The 19,611-nt window shown below is 47.8% G+C and overlaps 1 protein-coding gene across 7 annotated transcripts; it reads right to left on the reverse strand.

Moving 5' to 3' along the window:
- Positions 1 to 812: 812 nt before the first annotated feature.
- On the reverse strand, positions 813 to 19,334 carry CEP68 (centrosomal protein 68). Of its 7 annotated transcripts, none has more exons than XM_052784186.1 (9): positions 19,190 to 19,334; positions 16,756 to 16,891; positions 7,138 to 7,563; positions 5,174 to 6,628; positions 3,727 to 3,849; positions 3,403 to 3,499; positions 2,354 to 2,508; positions 1,974 to 2,219; positions 1,111 to 1,232 (listed from the first exon to the last, which is right to left on the reverse strand). In XM_052784186.1, exons 3-9 carry the CDS (start codon positions 7,351 to 7,353, stop codon positions 1,182 to 1,184), a joined length of 2,343 nt encoding a protein of 780 aa, XP_052640146.1. In that variant the 5' UTR covers positions 7,354 to 7,563; positions 16,756 to 16,891; positions 19,190 to 19,334; the 3' UTR covers positions 1,111 to 1,181. The 7 variants fall into 7 exon arrangements, with proteins under 7 accessions (XP_052640147.1, XP_052640146.1, XP_052640143.1 ...); XM_052784183.1 differs by lacking the exons at positions 16,756 to 16,891; positions 19,190 to 19,334 and adding exons at positions 10,877 to 10,996; positions 11,112 to 11,774; XM_052784185.1 differs by lacking the exons at positions 16,756 to 16,891; positions 19,190 to 19,334 and adding exons at positions 9,673 to 9,764; positions 10,877 to 11,774.
- Positions 19,335 to 19,611: the final 277 nt, after the last annotated feature.

Consider the following 19,611-nt stretch of genomic DNA (forward strand, 5'->3'; position numbering starts at 1 on the left):
CCATGGGTATGGGACCTGGTGTTGGTAAAGTCAGGGAGACCAGTCTCACTGTAGCTGCTTGAGCCTTTTTGTTGAACTTACACTGATCTATGAATTGTCACCTGCAACTTGGCAATAAAAAAAATTGCCCTTTAAGCTGAGGTGGTGGAAGATGGGAGAGTATCAAAAAACCCCCACAAAACCCAATGAATTATTTATCATTCATAACTGTTTCAGTTTTAACTATGCTTTCACCTTCTACTTGTGCAGTACAGAAACTTCACTTTGTTCCATTCACAAGAATGGGAGGAAATGATGCACAAGAACATGATGATTGCTATTTAGTTTAAAGGTTAATTAAAGCCAAGTACTAACATTCTGTAGTTGGCTGCAACTTTTTGGCCACTTACCTTGTTATGCTGCTTCAGAGATGCCCTTTTCTGTTGCAGAAAGTGTTTGGAAACCCTTTATGAATGTTTTTTTGAGCAGTGATGAACTGCACTAGCTGTAAGAGGGGAAAGGCACAACTCTTCACCCAGGGAAACCAGCACAGCACTAACACAACTACTGCAAATAACAGGTGACAGCAGTTCATAGATAACTTGGTTCTTCCCTGAGTGTACTCACCTGCTTACTATTTTATCAAGATTTCATACAGCATATTGGCTCTTCATGTTCATGCATAAGGAAACTGAAAGTTAAATAGGCTCTGCTTCATCAGGGAGTGGTAACTATAAACAAGAGTTCAGTTTGCTCCCAAGAACCAGGAGTTGCTACTTCTTGGCTTCTAGCACCTATTTTTGAAGAGCATAAACAAAACATGAGAACGCAGCTAATAAAATCACACAGCTTTACTTAGAAGTGAGTTGCACGGCACACTATGGATTACTCAGTTAAAAAACCAGCATGTTCCTGACATTTTGCCAACACATGGAACAAGCCACTTCAATAAAAAAGGAAAGCTACATTAAAAAACAAACCAAAAAAAGGCCAGCTGTACATTCCTCACAAAACTCCCCAATATAGTCAGCACTATTAACTAGACATCCCAGTAGCCAAATAACTGCTGTACAGCTCGCCTTTCTCAAGCCACAGTAAAAAAAAAAGAAACCAAACTGAAATCAGCCAAACACAGTGATCATAGGTATTTGGCATCTCTGCAAGAGGTGAAAGAGGTGGTTTGGTGGTTGCTGCATTTCTTCTCAGCCATCCCGAGACTGGCTAACGAAGCCCAGGTCTGATAGAGGCAGCACCTGAAATAAAAGGGATTAAGTTTGCTACTGTGCTTTGGCTGCAAACCAACAAACAAACCAAACCCCCATGCTATACTTAACTCCACATATGCTCAGTAGTGTAGAGGTTATAGTCAGTGTATATTTAGCAATTTAAAAAAAAAAAAACAAAACACAAACTACTTAAGCTATTGTTACTCTCCTTTAAAGTACTGGAAATAATTTTTTGCCTTTGCAACTCCAAATTTTAAGGCATGCCATGGAGTGGGCCATGGGGAAATCAATGCTCTGAGCTAATGCGGGGGGCAGGGTGGGGGGTGGCAAGGTTATCCTGCAGATCCTAAATTCCTACGGCTTGGTGCTTAGAAGCCATTAACAGCCTTCCTGTGTCTCTGGACCCAGCTCCTTGCTAACACCCATGATTGTTTTGTACGGACACAGTTTTATAGTGATTCCCAATCACAGTGTGAGTGGCTGAGGGCTGTGGTAGCACACAGCTGACCCCATTGATGCTGCTGTGCCTCTGCCCTCAAACACCACACATCCCTCAGCCCCTTTAAGCTAACGCTCCTGCCATGCCCTCCTGAAACACTTTTGTCTCTGCAGTTTTATTTGAAGGAAGACGTTCAAGAAATCAGCAAACAAGTTTTCTAGCCCATATTTTGCACCCAAATTAACTTGCATCTCTTTCCCACTGTGACAGGGCAAGCAGCATTTTTCTCTGAGAGAAAAAAACAACCAACCAACCAAACAAAAAAATACCCCTTTCCCATCTTCCCTCTGCTGTCCAAGTGATTTCAGTAGAGCAGCTGTGTGTGCCGGACAGACTGCTGATGATCCCTCCACCCTGACTGACAGCGACGTGCCTGCTGGCTCCCTGGGTCCCTCCGAGGAGCTGCCATCGCTCTCACGATCTTGGGTTTCATCACACTGCTCTTCCCCTGACACACATTTAAAGATGATGGGGCATCCATTTTGAGATCGCCCTTGCTTTCTTCTCCTTTTAGGCTTTCCAAACGTCACATTAAAAGAAAAAATAATAAAGCCTGATGTATAGTGTTAGCTAATTTAAGTGTTTTATCTTCCTACACTTCCCTCCCTCTCCTCCCGCCACAGAAAGGCTGGTTTGCCCCCTTGCTTACCCACTGAGCAGCTGTCTGCTGCACTCCCTTGTTCTCCATCCCGTCCTCACCCTGCATGGGACCCACAGCAGCTAGAACAGATTCGTACAAGTGCTCCGCGTGGCTTTCTAGCTCTTCTGACTGTTTTGCAATCAAACCCAGCGTGTCTTTCAGAGCTGGAAAACAAAACATATGATGGAGGTGGTAGTAACGTGACAATTCATGTCTGTAAAAGTAGTAAGAGAGAGTTCCACTCGCCCAGATGATAGACTTTTGAAGGAAATCGAGTGTTAGAAATCAATAAGCTGATCTTCATCCCACCCAAGTTGTGATGCAGAGTTTGGAGGGGGTGGAAAGTGACCTAGGAGGCTCCAGGTTAAAAGTGAGGATACAGAAATAGGGGCTCCCAAAGGAAACCTTTGGGACTGTGTAAGAAAGCCCATCCATAATGCAGCACTTGACCACTAAAGCCCCTTTGGTGACTGCAGACCCAACCTGCCCTTTAGAAATCCCTTGTGCAGGATGCACCAAAAAACCAGAGCGACTGCCCGATGTGTGCTGCGCCACCAGCCAGGCTGGGCTGTCTCCCCAAACTGGCTGCCAACACCCATCCTGGGATGCACCAAGTGCAAGCAGGGTGTGAAAATCGCCTTCTCCTGTGCTGGACAAAAGCATCTCCTCCCAGCTGCAGGCCGACAGCATCCCACAGCCCAGTGGGATCTGGCCATGCTGCAGTTAAGATAAAAACCTAAGAAGGGACCCGTAAGAGGCAGAAACCTATTCATCACCCACGATGGGTGGCACGGCACAAGGCAAGGGTCAAGGCGTGGTGCAGCTGAAAGTGCTCAGGAGTAATCGCTTCAAACCTCCAAGTCACCTCACCTCCAAGTCTCCAGACAGCAATGGAGGTGTAAAACCCTTTTCATTCCCATACAGCTGCTGAATGGCAAACTCTGCTCACCACTTCCACACCCACACACATGTGGGGCCAGGGATTTCAGGGGGCAGACGCTACGGCCAGCATCACCGGCTGTGTCCATGACCAGCCCCGCTCAAGCGCTCCTCCTCACCTGGCGAATTTGATGCCATGCAGTCAAGGAGAGCTTCTCCCCTCTCCAGCACACTCTCCGTCAGGCTCCGGTGGTTGGCCACATCTTTCCTGAACTCCTGGGAAAGAAAGGGGAAGAGGAGCGCTGCTTAGAAGGGTTTTTGGAAGAGAGACACCTGCAGCAGGTCACCCAGGGAGCAGTTTCCCCCGAGCAGGTTCCCAGTACTCCCAGATTTGGCTTTGCACACTTGATGCACCCCACATCGCCTGCCTGGACCGTGCCAGCAGTGCCTTGCTTCCCACTACTTGCTGCCTGCAGCACCGAAGAGTGGGGAGAAATACCTACCAAGTAGCGGTGCAGCAATGCCTTCATGCTCTCAGCATCCAGCGTGGCTGGGACCCAGCTGTTGGTGATGTCTGCAACATTGTACAGCCAACGAATTAGCTCTTCCAGCTGGCAGCAAAACATCTACTTAACGAAGCATAACAAAAGGAGTTACTGATCTATTTCGGCAACAAAGACACAGCAGGGACAGGAATAGGTGAGCCAGTGGTGTTTCAGAAAGCACCTGCTCCCTGCTCCTCTCCTGCCCGCCCCCCGCACACAAACATCCCTAAGCTTGGGAAGCCAAGGATCAACAGAAAAAGAAAAAAGGCAAAAAACCCTAAACCCCTAAACACACCCCAAACCCACTGTGTGGCAAGAATTGAGGGTCACCATGAAATTGCTGCTAGGGAGGTGTCAGAAGCCAATGGCACCCAGGCTGAAGGAAGAGGTTTGCCTCCACCATCTCCCAGCCAGAGAGACACCCTCCTCCTCACCAGAGCCATGCAGTTAATTTGCAGTTGCTCTTCCCCAAGGGTTCGTCTCGTTCAATTAAGTGCTTTCATTTATTTTTAAAGCGTCTCAGTAAGGGATTATTTTTGTAAGATGCTGCACAAAACCCAGGGGTCTCTGCTCTCACTGAAACCAAACTCCAGCCCTGCTCCTGCTCCTCGGGGTTTTGCTATAAAGCTGAACTGCTTCTCCCTGGCACCATGATTTCGGGCGACAGATAAACCCTAATGCTGACAGTAGAAAAGACCCTTTTATTCCCATACAAGAGGAGGGGATGAAATGCACTGGTGTTTGTAGCTATGTGCATGATAATAATTACTCTCTTGCAAACAGCTCAGCATCGCTTCCAAATTCAGCCTGGGGCTGGGGTGGGGAAGAAGATGGAGGGGAAGGTGTGGCCAGGGAGCACAGCACTGGTGGCAGGATGGCCATGAGGCATCACTTGCCCAAAAAATAGAAATCCACAAAATAATTCAGAAACTCTTCAGAGAAACCCTGCCAGCTCTGCCTGGCCTTGTTATACCTTAAGTAGGACCCAGTTCGGGGAAGACAAGAGAGCCTGGGATGAAGGGCAAGGCCAGCCACGCCACAATAAATAGCTGGAGTGATGGGGCAGGCAGCGAACACCAGACTTCATGCCAGTCCAGCCCCAACCATGGCTCTCGCATCTTCCCAGTGCAGCGGTGCTGCAGAACGGGTGGGCTGGGGGAAGCCAAGTGCCACATTTCCACCGAACCTAGCCCTGTGATGCTGAGCCCCAGGAAAACTGAGATGGGCTCTTGCTCCATCAGAAGAAATTATCTGCTCCAGTGAGCCCCCCTGCATAAATTACTACCAGCTGCCAGGCACCAAACATCATGCAGAAGGGGGAGCCTTAATTAATTGTGCCATAAACACAGGCAACATTTTATGTGAGATCTTCCCATAATAAACTTTATTTCTTGTCTCAGCCTACCTTAACACACTGGGCAAGGGACTCGCCCTCCTGGCTCTTCTTCAGATGCCCCTTGACCCGTGGTTCATTTAGGTACGTCCCATCCAATGTGTCCCCGAGACCGGTCGGTACATGAATCCCCCGCAGAGGATCCCTACGGATCCGGCCACATGATTCAGTGTCTTCCCAGCTGGGCTTTCGAGAGCTGCAGGGGTGCCACAGCCCAGCATAATCCTCAATATTACCTCTTTTGTCCCTGCCACCCACTTCTCCAAAAGGAGCCAACTCAGACGAAAGGGGCTGCCTGCCGTCACTGTGACGTGGAAGGTTTCGGTGGTTGTGCCCAGGCGTCCTTATTGTTAAGGAAAGATTGGACAAAAACTGAGCCAGCCTTTCCAGCTCCTGCAGTCTCGGAGGCAGGGAGAGAAATTCTTCATCACCCTCCCACTCTTTCCTCAGGGGGAGCACTCCTGTTGTAGGTAAAAAACTACTAGTGCTTTTTGCCTGCCCTTTGTAGTTTGGAAGGGGGCTCCCTCTGGTGCACCAGCTTCTCCCATCTGCAGCAGGGCAGCCAGATAAACCTGGCTTAGCTGACTCTGTCGTTACATCCTTAGCAGAACCTCTAGAAGGACGATTGGAAGCACTCTTTGCAAAGGATGCTTTTGCAATAGGTAAAGGTTCATAGTATGAGCCAGCTCCTGAGCGGCCTCTTTTTCCAGGCCCTGGGGCGGAGAACCTGTCTGCAGAGGCCACGAACCCCCAACATCCATTTTCTCCACTTCCTCGAGCCTGCCCACCTCGGCCGTAGATGCTGGTGGACCTTGACGTGCCCTCAGGGGAAACAGAAAAGCTGTCCAAACCTATTCCTGAATCGTGAAGGAAATGCTCTGGCATCTTTCCCAGCTTGTATCTTGGCTTCAGCGGATAAGCATAATCCAGCAAGTCCTCATACTCTTTATTGGGGTTCCAGTGGGGTGAATGACGGTCTGGAGATGGGGGTAATGAATCAGGTATGGCACATGCCCAGTAATTGGCTTGGCATGATGACATCTCCCTGATGCGCTCCACGGTGGCACGGTCATCAAGCAGAGGACTGAAAAGCTTGCGTGCCCGCGGCACCCTGCCTTCTGCCGCAGCCCACCAACAGCATAGGTCCCGGGTGGCAGTGCCTGCAGGAGAAGACACATCTGCACTGGCCGGCATGCTTTGGGCCGGCTCTTCAGAGAGGCCATTTTCTTCTGAAGACAGAGTGGAGAAGCTTGATGCGGAGTGGCTCCGCAGGGCACTCTCGGGGCTGGGGGACGTTGGGGGCCGCAGGACCTCCAGGGTGGAGGATAATGGTGATTGAACTGCTAACCTTCGGCTCCACTGGCCGGCATGGGCATCGTGGCAGCTGCCAGCAAGGATGCTCTCCTCTGCAGAGCCACGCCGGCTGGGAGGGCTGGATGCCGGCTCCCAACAGCCCGATGCCTTCACCTGCTCGAGGACAGGGGGAAAAAGGAACGGGAGAGAGGGACGCATAAAATGAAGCACAGCATCCAGACAAAAGGCTCCTTTGTGCTGGGACATGGAGATAAAAGCCCAGCCCTGGACTCGCTCTGAGGAGAGGCTGGAAGGGGAAGTCTGTTCTGTCTGCAGGACAGCACACAGCTGCCCGAAGCCCAGAGTGGGGCTTGTTTTTAAGTAAAGGCATCCCAAGGGCTTGAGAAGCTGCACGAGTCATTTGGCAGCAAGAAGCACTTATTGAAGGAGCCCCGTCATGAGCGACTTTCCAGCTCCGTGGTGGCAATACAGGAATGGAGGCAATGGCTCAGGTGTCGGAGCCCAAGCCCTTCCCCACCGTACGGCTTAGCCCGGGGCTGGGGTTGGCACACTCTGGCTGGAGGAGATGGAAAGCCCTGCTACGACAGCCCAGACAAACAAGTCCCCACCTCACCTGGGACCTCCCGGTGATGCAGCAACACCTGTACGCACAACACTCTCACCTGCTGCTCTTCTGGGGAGAGGAACCGGTGGCTAACATGATGAGGCACATCGCCGTCGACAGCTCTATAAATTAACAACTCTGTCTCCGAGAGGCTTGCTCTTTCTCTGGGAAATCTGGATGTGGATGCTGAAGACACTTCTTGGCGGTAGCTCGAACCTCCCTGGGTAACACTGGTGGCCAAGCGACTGCGTCCACTCATTGCCATGCTCTCCATCCCTTGCGAGCAGGGCTTGGCTTCCTCTGCCCCTAAAAGCTGGCGCAGGCTGTCCACTAGCTCCGGATAGTCTGTCTCCACCTCTGCGCAGTCCCACCTACCATCGCCTTCAGCCTTCCCACTCAGTGAGGCTTCAGAAGGTGATTTTCCCACATCCACGGCCACAGGGACAGAACTTCTTCTGCAAGATGATGCCAAGCCTTGGGCGCTCTGAAATACACAACACACAGTAGCAGCAACTCACCGTCCCCCCTTGTCTCCATGCCAAGTAAAGAAACTGAGTACGTCTAATAGTGAAGATCTTAAGCATGTTCTGGGTCAGACCCCAAAAATCATGAAGTCGCATCTTGGTGTGTCAAGTGGGACAGAGGAAAGAGCAAACCTTCATGCCTCAGCAGTGTTTTCTGGTTTCGAGGACATGACACACCGGGAAAATCTAATTAAAGCTCTGGCCGCACTGAGAATAAACCTGTGCTTTATACCTTGCCAGCATGGTGCAACTGTCTCCTGAATTAATGGCCAATTTCACAAACACTTTGTGCACCATGAGGTTACAGGGCCCAAAAGAGACATCATTAACTAGGATGTAAAGCACCTATTAGCGTCACTGAGTCTTGAAGGCCGTTGGGGTGGAAAGTTGAGGGGTTTTTAAGAGACAAACTCAAAACCTTGAAATGGAAGCCACCCAGAAGTGAGAAGTATATATAAAAAATTAGAGGGAGAGGTAGGAGGCTGTAAAACCCAAGCTTGGCGCTTAGCTCTGCAGCTGCTACCTCAATTCATGAAATTAACTCTTTGTGAAATTAATTAATGGAAATACTTGCTCAGCCAATGACACATTTTCAGGCGTGCTGTAGAGCCAAGCCCATTGCATCTTGCTGCAAATCCTTCTAACATGAGGTATTAGTCTCGAAGCCTGAGCCCTGGGTGCTCCACACAGGGAGGTGCTCCACCATCACCCTCTCGCTGCCTGCGCTGGCCTCCAGTGAGGAGCTGCAGCAGGACAACCGATAAGCCACATCAAGGAGACCCAATACAGCACACGGGAGATCTTGTTTTGCGAACACCAGTCAGAGCCGAGCACCTCTGCTCACGTTCACCAAGCTAGCAGGACTCAAAACTACTCTCAACATAAATGACACCTTGCGGGCTCCCCACAGAGCATCGAAATGGGCACTGCCAAAATCCCCACATGTAGGCTCTGTGCCACTCAGTCACAGGTGAGCATCCTCAGAGCCCTGGCAACACTGAAGCCTCTTCCAGCAACTCCAGCCCAAAGCAGGTTGCCAGCATTAGGAAAACACTGGTAGAGTGGTTTTGCCAGTACTCACCCAGCTAGTGCCGGGCTAGCGATGGAGGGGCCAGCCAAGGGAGCATCAACAGCAAACTCAACTTAGAAGGAAAATAAAAAAAAAGGAGGAAAGAAAGTATTCCCAAACAATACTTGGAAGTGGGAAGCAAGTTGATACTCATACCCTCCGTCAGCTCTTTTGTCGTGATCTCGTTTTATGATCCACCCCTCTGGCATCGGGGGTTTTCCCACGGGCAGAGCCCATGCATGTGAACAAAGAGCAACGGGGCGATGCGCCGGGTCTCCAAGGGAGACCAAATCCCCGGCACAACCCGCAGCAGGCACTGCAGCTGCCTTCCCCCTCCCTGAGAGCCGGCAGCCTGTACAACTGCTGGGCAGCTATATTCAGCACAGCAGCAGCTGCGTAGAGGGCAAGTAAAGCCTGGGCTCTCCCAGCCCTCCAAGCAAGCCGTGTCCCTCTGCCGACACCAGGACTCACCCACTTGATTGCTTAAGTCGCTACTGAATACAACCCTACGCACCTCATGTCATCCTAAAATCGACCGTATTGCTCTCTTTTTCCCCCTAAAAAGGTTGTATATCCAAACAAAATGGCATAGTAATTGCAATAAACGTAATTGATAAGTGTACCCCTGCTAAATTCCCTACAGATTATACAACAATATATCATTAAAATATATGTAAGCATATATATCTTGTTTAACAGAAGGTAGATTTCTGATGCTAACAAGAAGAATATCTCAAACCACTCACGAACCCACGTGTGTTTCCCACATAGCACGTGTGGGATTTCTTCACGTATCCATCATAGGTTTTTAGGGCCAGAGGTCTCCTGAGCCCCAGGAGGCAGCCCCCTGTCACCTGCCAGCCTTCACCAACTCCCATTCAGTCCCTCTGAGTTACTTTGCTTAGACAGTCAGGCAAGCAAGTATTAGCAAATCGAATGCCAAATCCAACTTACAGGTGATTTAAATGCCCAGAAAATCCCCTGAGATACATTTGTTTACCAGCTTTGAAAGCCAGGGCCTTGGCCACAAGGAGAAACGATGCTCGCTGGCTGGATTCCTCCTCTTCCAACCAAAATCTCATGAGAAAAAAGCTGCCAGGGTGACAAATCGTAAGGTACCACGTATTAAATTCCAGGATCTGTTTCAGAGCCTAAAAGCCTGCTTCAAATTCACCATTTGGGGCACTTTCCTCCATGACAGGAAGCAGGTGATTCAGCAGAGAACATCACTAATTATCACGACATGAACGGGCATCTCACCGGCTCTAATCTCTCCTTGCACATACTGGCAGCGCTGTACATCCAAAAATGATCCAGTAGATTTAAGCCTTAACAGAGAGGGGAGTGCTGGACACCCATAGCTTAGGACATAAATGCCTCAACAATCAGTTCTGTTGTTGGGCAGTGATTTTAAAAAATATCTAAAAGAAAGAAAAGTTTAACAAGGCACCACTGCAGACTTTAAAGTTTTAAATTGAATGTGCAGTAATAAATGATCGACTTCAGTACCTCTTTATTTTTAAGAAGATGCCACATTAAATTCAAAGTGATGTTGAACATCGTTCTCTCCATCAGATTTAGCAGCTTGAGTCCTGTGTCAGTCAGCCCAGTAAAAACAACTATAAAAAACATATATAAGCTTGGCCTTAAATCTGAAAAGCATGTGTTAAGCAACATTAAAAAAAAATTACAGGTCACAACCCATCTGTTATTTTTGTAACTACGCAGGAGCGCAAAGGCTGAACTATTCTGAACTTTCAAGACTATTTGTTGATCTTATGGACAGAGCATGCAGTGATATATATTTCTATAACACCATTAGTCTTTAAAATAAGAGCAAGTGCTGGTTCGCAGGTTCATCAAATCTCCAGAAGCTAATTGGAAGCTAAAGAGAAACTGGGAAACCTGCCAATACACGAGTGAGAGTAAATCTGCTTATTTCAGAATTTGTAAGGATATTCAAACGGACACCAGAGATTTCACTGCCTTTTCAAAAGCCTCTAATTCAGGCAGCTAATTTCAATTAATTTCAGGGGAAGCTGGACACCCAGCCACACTTGGATGCAAACTAGATGGGGAAGTCACACACATCCAGTACACAGAACAGTCAGGCAAGAAGTCATATTTAAAAACAGAATGAAAATGCTAATGCCATTAAGTGCAACTCTCAACTACAAGAGCAGCTAAAAAACAAGGTTTCTCACCATTTTCCAACAAAACCACAAAAATTCAGAGCTCAGGCTGCCAGCGGTAGAGACACATCAAGATTAACCCTCACGACAAGAAGCAGCAAGCCCAAATCCTCAGGCAGGACTGACACAGCTCTGCAGAGGGACGTACGACCACAGCTTTAGGCACGGTGGAGACCTTCCACTGGCCTTAAAACCACATGAAAACTGCCAGAAATCCCAGCTACACCCGAGCCCTCAATTGTCTCACCAGCGACGGGGCGGCTCAGAAGCAGTACCCTTGACTGTTTTTTTAGATAACAGATGAAGACAGTGGCCATTTCATTCATTTCAACGGGGGAAGGTCCACGGGGACCTCTCAATTAAAGCGATCCCTTAACTTTTTCATGTCGTCAAAAGAAAGCTGCCTGCCAAAGAGTTGCATAAACCCCAGCAGACAAGAAGAGCTGTCCCAATGAGAGTTATCACTTGGCTGGCAGACTTCAACAAGAGCAGCGGACGCTGATGGAGTTTCCGTCTCCCACCAGCCCTGGTTTTGCTGGGGAGGAGTGTTTTTGTTGTTGTTTCGGGGAAAAACACACCGCTCTTGCCTTTCAGGCCTGCGGAATGTGAGTTTTGGTATTTTTTTTCTCCTTTTCTTGCATGCTTCCACCCGAAAAGCCTTTCCGCAGCTGAAAAAATGGCACATTAACCAAAAAAAAAAAAGAAATAAAGGCAATAATGCCGAGGAAGCACCGCACCCTGGGGATGCCCGCCCTGAACTGCTGGAGACACGGATGCAACGCCCAACGGGTAATGGGGACGGGCTTCCAAAGGGAAAGCCGCCCGCTTCCTCCCCGCCCGCCCCCCGGGACTCCCGGGCAGCACCCGGAGCTGCTGCTCCTCCGTTCCGTGCCGTGCCGTTCCGTTCTCCTACCCGCCCCCGGGGACCGCCACCGCCTCGCCCCGGCCCGCACCTACCCAGCGGCGACCACCACCGCCCCCACCGCCACGCCCCCCGTCCCGCGTCCCAGCCAATGGGAGCGGCGCACGTACGTCACCAAGGGCGGCCTTGCGTCCCGGCAGCCAATGGGAGCGGAGCGTGGCGCTGGGCCCCGCGGCGCGGCCGTGACTCCACCCCGCCCGCCCCCAACGCTGGGCGGGGAGCGGCGACCCCGCTCCCGGCCCGGCCCCGGCCCCGGCCCTTGGCCGAGCAGGGGTGGGGAAGGCAAATTCGCAGCCTGCCCCCGGGGACTTGAGGAGCCCCCTGGGACCGTCGGGCGCTGCCGTTGGTGGAGCATCGTCACCTCCAGTGCCCTTGAGGAGCTTGTTGCGACTTGAGGGTGTTTCCTTTTATCCCATATATTGACCTTCCCAGGGTTGAGCTGTGCGCTGGCAGCCTGCGCACCTCCCCGGGCGTTACCGCGCTGTTTCTGGGGTGGAAAACCATCTAAAAATGGTATTGCAGGAGCAATGACTGCACGTGTAATGGCAAATGGGTTTTAGCATCCTACGAGCACGACGCAAAGCCCCTTCGGCCGCAGGAGGAGGTGCCGGTGCAGGACCTTCCTCCGATGTAGCAGAGCGGGGCCTGGGTTCAAGACCAGGCTGCCGGCAAGTGCAGAGCCTGATACAGAGAACGAACTGCTTATTGCTTAATGATTGTCTTTCTGTAACTTTACATACCAAGGACTGGTGTTTGCCAGGGATTAAGCCTGTCAGAGACTGGTACTTGGGAGTGATGAGCAAGAAGGAACCATGAGTGATCACAAAACTTAATTAAATGTTTGATGAATTTATGATCTTGTTAAGAAGGCACAAGTAGAGGCCTTGCCTGAATAGATAGGGCTGGAAAAGATAACAACTCCTGCCTTTGTTCTCGTCCTTGTAGATAATTTAGCTTAAACTAGCCATATGGTTCTATACTACTAATGAAAACTTAGATAATAAGAACACTAACAAGCACTGATGTATCAAAACATGTAAAGGACCATACTGCGCAGAATCACCTGAGGAGGGTCAAATAGCGGACAAGTGAGGAAGACTATGGAAGACCACCAGAGGACTCCTGAAGACCACCAGAGACCTTCAATGCGCCTGCGTAAAGGACATTTACATATGCTAATAGTTTCCCGGAAAACTAATGAATATGTATAACATTTCTTGGAAATCTAGTGAATATGTATGTAGAACATGTACTTAACCTGCACAATTAAACTCGACGGTGTGCACGATAGGTGGAACGATCCCCCGTGCATCCAGCGCTGCCAATAAAGAATACCTACTTAATAGTTAATCAAACTATTGAGTTAGTTTCTTTGAATCAGCCCGGCCGTCGGATGCTGGTCGTGCCCTGCCTTTCGGTCAACTTTCTGGGTAGATCCTCATGCCTTTCAGGCTTTGAAGCAGGCTGCTCTGGCTTTTGTAGCTGGCCAGACCCTTCCTTCTTTGGTGGCTGGAGTGGCTGTGTCCCAACATGTGCCCACGTCCCGTAGAAAATACAAACCTTTCCCCTTGTTTCTTTCTGTAGGCTGATTCTGGTTTTTGTCTGCATCATCTGCTCCTGGAGTTTTATTTCCTAGATAATGCTGAGATTTCCTGGAGGTCAGTTATTTGATAAAGCACTTTATGAACAATGTTGCTGCCAGCTTTTGACCGTGAAGGACCAAAGAGACATCTCGGGTTTGCTCAGCAGTCGGGCGGCAGGGTGAGGGGAACAACACAGGTATCCCAAGTCCCTGGCTAGTGCTTCGGTCCACTGGCCACACTCTTCAGCCCCGCGGCGTGTTCCAGCTCTGCCACCCCATGTATTATGGTCCAGATTGCCAGCTGCTGTGACCTGACCTCAGTGGAACCGGCCCCATTTACCATCCTGGAGGATCTTGCTTTTTCTCTCTAGAGAAACAGAGTGGGAGTATCTTTTCCAGGGCTGCTTCAAAAAGTGGAGCTGTAATGCCATGGTATAACATGGTACAGTGGTCTCAGAAGATCTCACAGCCAAGAAAAAGCCCACATCACCTCTGTTCCTGCATAATATTTCTATATTTGGGGTTTCTTTGATGAATGTTACAGCTGGTCTTCCAGAGGGCAGCACATCCCCCTGCCTCAGATGCAAGCTTCTCAGAGTTGGCTTTTTGTTAGAATTCATGCAGGCAAAGCCCTTGTGAAAGAAAAGTCCTTTAAAAATGTTTATTGCTTATACTCCAGGGAGCCGGTTGCCTGCCAGTAGAGGCCATGCTGATTTCAGGCAAGTCAAAAGGCTGAAGCAAACACGGATGGGTCATGATTCATACCCAGGCTTGGCTGTTTTTAGCTGGTTTAAATTACTTGCAAGCTGCCAGACATTGTTCTCGGAGCTGAATAGCACTTGGCTGTGGTCTCAGCCCCAGCAGGAAAGGTTCGCATCCTGTTTCACCTCCGATCAAACGAGTGCCAGGATGTCTACAAGAACAGCCAGAGCGCCGCAAAATCTTTCCCATCTCCTTGGGCTCATGCTGAGAAGGTGTCAATAAACAAGGGGGGGATAAACTGGTGATCTAAAGGAGAGATTATTTAAGAAATTCAGGGAAACGATACCAATTTCTTCCGCTGACATCTGGCCCTCTTTGTTAAGAACTTTGCTGAAGAGAAACTGGCTTATTCAATCTACAATACAGGGTCAAACCCAGCCAAACTCCCACCCAAAGTCACTCAAGGCTGGCAAAGACTAACATGGATATTTTCTTGCCGATTTGAGATGTCGGGATTCTTTCAGACTTGTGTTTTTCAGCAAGAAGGTTCTGTGGCAAAGACAAATAGTTTCTCCACATCTGTGGATGCAATAATTCAGCAGTAATCCCCATATCTATGACATGAAGTAGAGCTTGCTTACGATGATCAGATTTGAAAGTGGTGCATTTCTAGTATATGAGAAGCTGGGATATGAAGGCTCCATTTTCTTCAAAAACTTCTACCTTCTTGGTGGGAGTATCCATATTTTTGTACAGAACTGGATCCGTCAGGAGCACCAGCTGTATGTATCCTGAGTTTTAATATGCCCATAACCAATGATGTGCTGGAATCCAGAATTTTTGGCACATCAATTTGTAATTTCTTTCTACGTTGAATGGTCTCACACTATAAGCCAGTTAACACTCTGCGACGAAACCTGAAGCCTGGATGTGCCCCATATGCTCTTGCATAGCATCTGCACTGTCTTGGGCATCAAATTTCAGTCTCACAATGCGAATGTTTGGGATGGATGAGATGTCAGCAAATGCAGGGGTTGGACCTGACCTATTTGTTCCCAGAGCATTGCTAGCAATATTAATAGAGTACCGCTCCAGAGTGAAAAGAAAAACTGGTTGTAATCACTTTGCCATCCTTTGGCCACCAGTATGACATTATCTGTGGGGAGGATTTGCCTGCATTTGGAAAATTATTCCATTTCTGTTGCTGTGCCTCAGACAGCCAGAGAGTTAATATTACATGTAATCCATTGGTACACGTGCCATCTTCCAGTGTTAACTTATCATCGAGGTGGGAAGGAGCTGCCACAAGCTTTCTTTGCTTCTGTTGGCTACATCAAAGTGATTGACATTATTCCTCTCCTGTGTTAAAATTGCTCAGGCACTGATTTATAAAAATACTTATGTTGCAACCTGACAGCACCGCATTCCTCGCTCCTCAAGGACAGGCTGGCTGGCAAACTCTCCTACCCGTGGTTCTGGGCAGGAGCTGTCTTCGTACAAACTGCTCAGCACTCTGCTCACTGTGCACTTGCTCTGCCTAACCTCTTTCTGAAAGGTATTTGCAGGGAGAGGTCCTTCTCTCTCAGGATAACAACCCTTTTCTTTTCCCCAGAGGTCAGGATTTCACATCTTGGGCCATTCCCCTTGTTCTCCTGTTGATTCTTACTCTTTGGGCCACATTTCTTTGAAGGTCAACACCTAAACCTGGTCCAAAACTCCAGCGTGGGCTTGGCTATGATTAGGCAGAACTGGTATGGTAGTCCAGGCTGCGTTCCTGTTTACACACCCTGGTACAGTATCTGCCTTATTCACAGCGCAGGGCATTGACTCATGCTTCTGACAGCCTGTAACTTCCTGTTCCTGCTCCTTAATCTACCATTTCCTACCAGTATTAGTGCAGTTAATTACTCTCATCTAGATTAACTCTTTGCAGCCTCTGTTTCCCAGACCCTCTCTCAATTTTTCCAATGTTGCTATGAATTTCAGCCCTGTGCTTTTCCATGTTCCCAGACCTTCTCCTCCAGGTGGGACATGCAGATTTTCTCTGTTCCAACATTTTTGTCACTAAACAACTACTTATGGTCCTGGACCTACAGTAGGCCCCTGAGGAATCCAGTCATTCAGCTGGACAGTCACTCTGGTAATGTCTAAATAAGCAGGTTCAAACTCAGCCATGTTGCTTTAGCTTCTTTATAAAGTCATGAGAAGACTCATCAAAAGCCTGCAAATTTTGCCTCACTCTTCTAGATCATCATAGCTGCTACTGCACTATTACTAAATATCTCCCCAAAAAGGTAGCTGCTTCTTTTTCTTCCTGATTTTGGAGAAGCACCTGAAAATATGACTTAAGCACACTCAAGGCAGCAGGCACATGAAACATGTAAGGCAGGATTAATGAAGAACAGAGGAAAAACCAGAGTGACATCTATTTTAGTGTCAACATAGAAGTGCAGAGCAGTGCTAGCAGCTGGACAATTTCAGTTCTTTACCATCCGGTTGCTCAGCTGGCCAGAGTGGCAGGATTTAGCCCAAGAAAAAGGTCAAACAAAAATTGCACTTCTCCTCTCTGGCCACACGATGTACCCATCACACCACGAACAGCCTGGCCGGACGGCCAGCAACAGGAGACCCAGCCACGAAGGCAGGTGTTCCAAGTTTCCATATTCCCCCAAAACATCTCCTTACCTCTATCCAGGCGTTCTGAAACACCCACACAGCTGAACAGGGCTAGGTGCCGAGGTGCAGAGGGGGATGAATGGGATGGAGTTGGTGTGGTCCAGACACTTTGCCTTTCCTCTTGTTGGATGAAGGTGACACGTTGCTGTGAAATAAATAGGAGCCGGATGGTCAAGAGGCGGTGGCAGCTTTTGATCCATGTGAATTAGAATGCACAATGAATAATTGGGATTAATTTTACTTTTAAATGTGAGATTTTACTGCTGCTTTCAGTAGGGAATATGGGGGATTTCCTTTTCATTCTAATTGCTGGGATGTCTTGGCCCTTTGTCATTTGTGCGTTGTCCTGAGCAGAACCGAGAGGCTCTTCAAAACCAGAGCTGGGATCTGCAGGAACCAGTCATCAGTGCAGATTTGTAAAAGAAGTATTGGGATTGGTCTGAATGAAAACCTCTTTATGTAAGCCTCAGGAGAAATAGCAGAGCAGGGGAGTTAAGAACAGCTTGTATTCATAACAAATTACACCATTCCCAGCAAAAAATTTGAGACTATGTTGTTTTTGTCAAGCCCAGAAGGTCTGCACACTGATAAGACCATAGCACATAGCACACACAACTCATTCACGAAGGACTCTCCTCTCATAACAGGAGGATGGCAGCATATCACATCTCCCATTCCTTCTCCTGGCAGCCTAGCAAGAAGAGAGACTGCAGCAAAGGATCACCACAAAACAACTATCAATTCTTAAAGATTGTTAAAGAACTGTCCCAAAACTGGGACATTTAATGAAGATTTGACAACCATCATCCCTTGTTGTATATGTTGCATGCAAGTGATCAGGGCCAGACCACTTGAACAACCATGTCTCATTGCTTGTGAGCATCAGTGAATGAAATCTGTAAGACAACGAGTGTAGGCAGGTAAAATCAGCTTAAAATGTAAGTAAATACCATATTCCCCTTCTGTAAGATCTCATACTGAGTTTGGCCACACTCGTTTCCTACCTCAGCAAGAATGGTACTGCTAAAAGGACAAAGCCCGGTGCCTTCAGGATGGTCAGTGAGTCAAATTACTCAAGCCAATTAACAATGCAGTACCAAAGAAGCTTAATCTTGATGATTTGGTTGCTGTTGGTTGGAACCTACTTGGTTTGAGAGATTTGAGCTGCAAATGTTTGTAGGCCTCCCTCAAACTCTAGTAGCTGTAGGCATCACCATCTAATTATACTCCAGCACAACATGATGAAGAGAATCCCGATCTGCCTGATTGTGTACATGTTTTGGTGACACAGTAATTACAGCAATTTACATCACATTGCTGATCACTATCCTGCGGAGATGGCAAAGTCTTGTTACTCAAGCCTGTGGAGTGGATTTGTGTTGCATGTCTGGTCCTAGGTTTCAGAGCGAGTTTGTAATTTGTGTGGTCCTTGGCATATATTTTGACAAACCCAACCCTTATGATCATAAGGATAACTTTCAAAATGTGGAAATAAATTCCAGCTGCTACCCTGCCTGCCCAGTTTAAAACCACCGGTATCTTCCATAGCATGATGGCTTGACTCTTAACATCCAAGATGCAAGAACTTGCAAGAACAGCAAGTTAGCTGTAAGCTTGCCAAGCTATTTTCATGCACATCACAGCTCACAAGACCCCCCGAGAGGTACAATGTACTTGTATGTTTGCTTGAATGCTCAAACGGGGAGATAGCAGATTGATTTTCAACAAGCTAACATCAATCTATGTATTGTAAACACGACCTGTTAGCACAGCTGTACCACACAACCTGTTCGACTCAAACGATTCATTTCACAGCAGAACAAAATGGTGTTGACTTCCGTTTAACTAACTTGCAAAGCACTTCCCTATAATTATATCTATCTTAATCAGACAAACTGGGGATTAAAAAAAAAAAAAAAAGAAAGGACTGATCTGCTCCTTGGCCATAATTGGATTTCCTCGGCAAATATTAAGTTACAACAACAGCAGCGGCTTTTGTTATAAATTTATTTTTAAATGCTTTTCTTCATGCGAACTAGACAAATGTGTGGCACCTGCCCGTTGAGTTTTTTAGAAGGCAGAAGTGAGGAACATTTTCCCAAAAACTCTCTTCCTCTTAAAAAAAGATTAAATTAAGAAATTGGAAAGCATGTGGCCAGATTGGTAGGTGGTGGTAGAAAAACAGAATAAAGTCATTGAACTTTAATTAGAACTTCTTCCAACTTTTATCTCTCTGTTGAAATATCATAAGAAACTTTATCTATTTATCTATAATAATCTCTAGCAAGCTCTAATGTCTGGCTTGAGTCAGCTGGGACTCAGTCTAAGGCTTGACTCAGTTCTCATTAAAGACAATAAATCATTCCACGTTCTTCCACGGGTCTCATAAAGCTCCATGTGTTTCAAATGGCGAGGCACTACAGCTCTGACAACCACCACTTACCTCAGAAGGTTTCAGAAAACCTGCTTGTTTTAGGCAGCAGCCATCTTTGTATCCAAAGCTGACATTTGAATGGCTAGAGGATAAGGTTCAAGAGGACGTCTCTGTTAGCTCACTGGTCTAGCATTCCTCCAGGTATCTCCTCAGGGTTTCAGCTAGGAAGCGAGAAGACAAAGACACAACCATGGGGTCAGATAGGCTTTTTGGAAACAACCACATTGATGGTTTAATAAAATTCACATACCAAGACACAATACCAGTCACAATTTGTAAGTCATAAACGGGCAGGTCCTTCAAATTATACTTCTTTCTTCTGGTGCTTGCAATTCTTGCAAATTTTGCACCCTTGTTTATTAGTTCTGGGACCAGAATTTAATGCTTGAAACTAACCAAACTACACTTACATAGTAGATTTTTTTTCAGGA

The sequence above is a fragment of the Harpia harpyja genome, chromosome 4 (genome assembly GCF_026419915.1).
Source record: "Harpia harpyja isolate bHarHar1 chromosome 4, bHarHar1 primary haplotype, whole genome shotgun sequence".
NCBI lineage: Eukaryota > Metazoa > Chordata > Aves > Accipitriformes > Accipitridae > Harpia > Harpia harpyja.

Coding starts and splice junctions, on each gene's coding strand:
- CEP68 (XM_052784183.1), bottom strand. Junction 6,629..7,137: donor TCTCCCCAGAAGAGCAGCAG/GTGAGAGTGTTG, acceptor GTCCTCGAGCAG/GTGAAGGCATCGGGCTGTTG. Junction 3,850..5,173: donor CCCTTGCCCAGTGTGTTAAG/GTAGGCTGAGAC, acceptor TTCGTTAAGTAG/ATGTTTTGCTGCCAGCTGGA.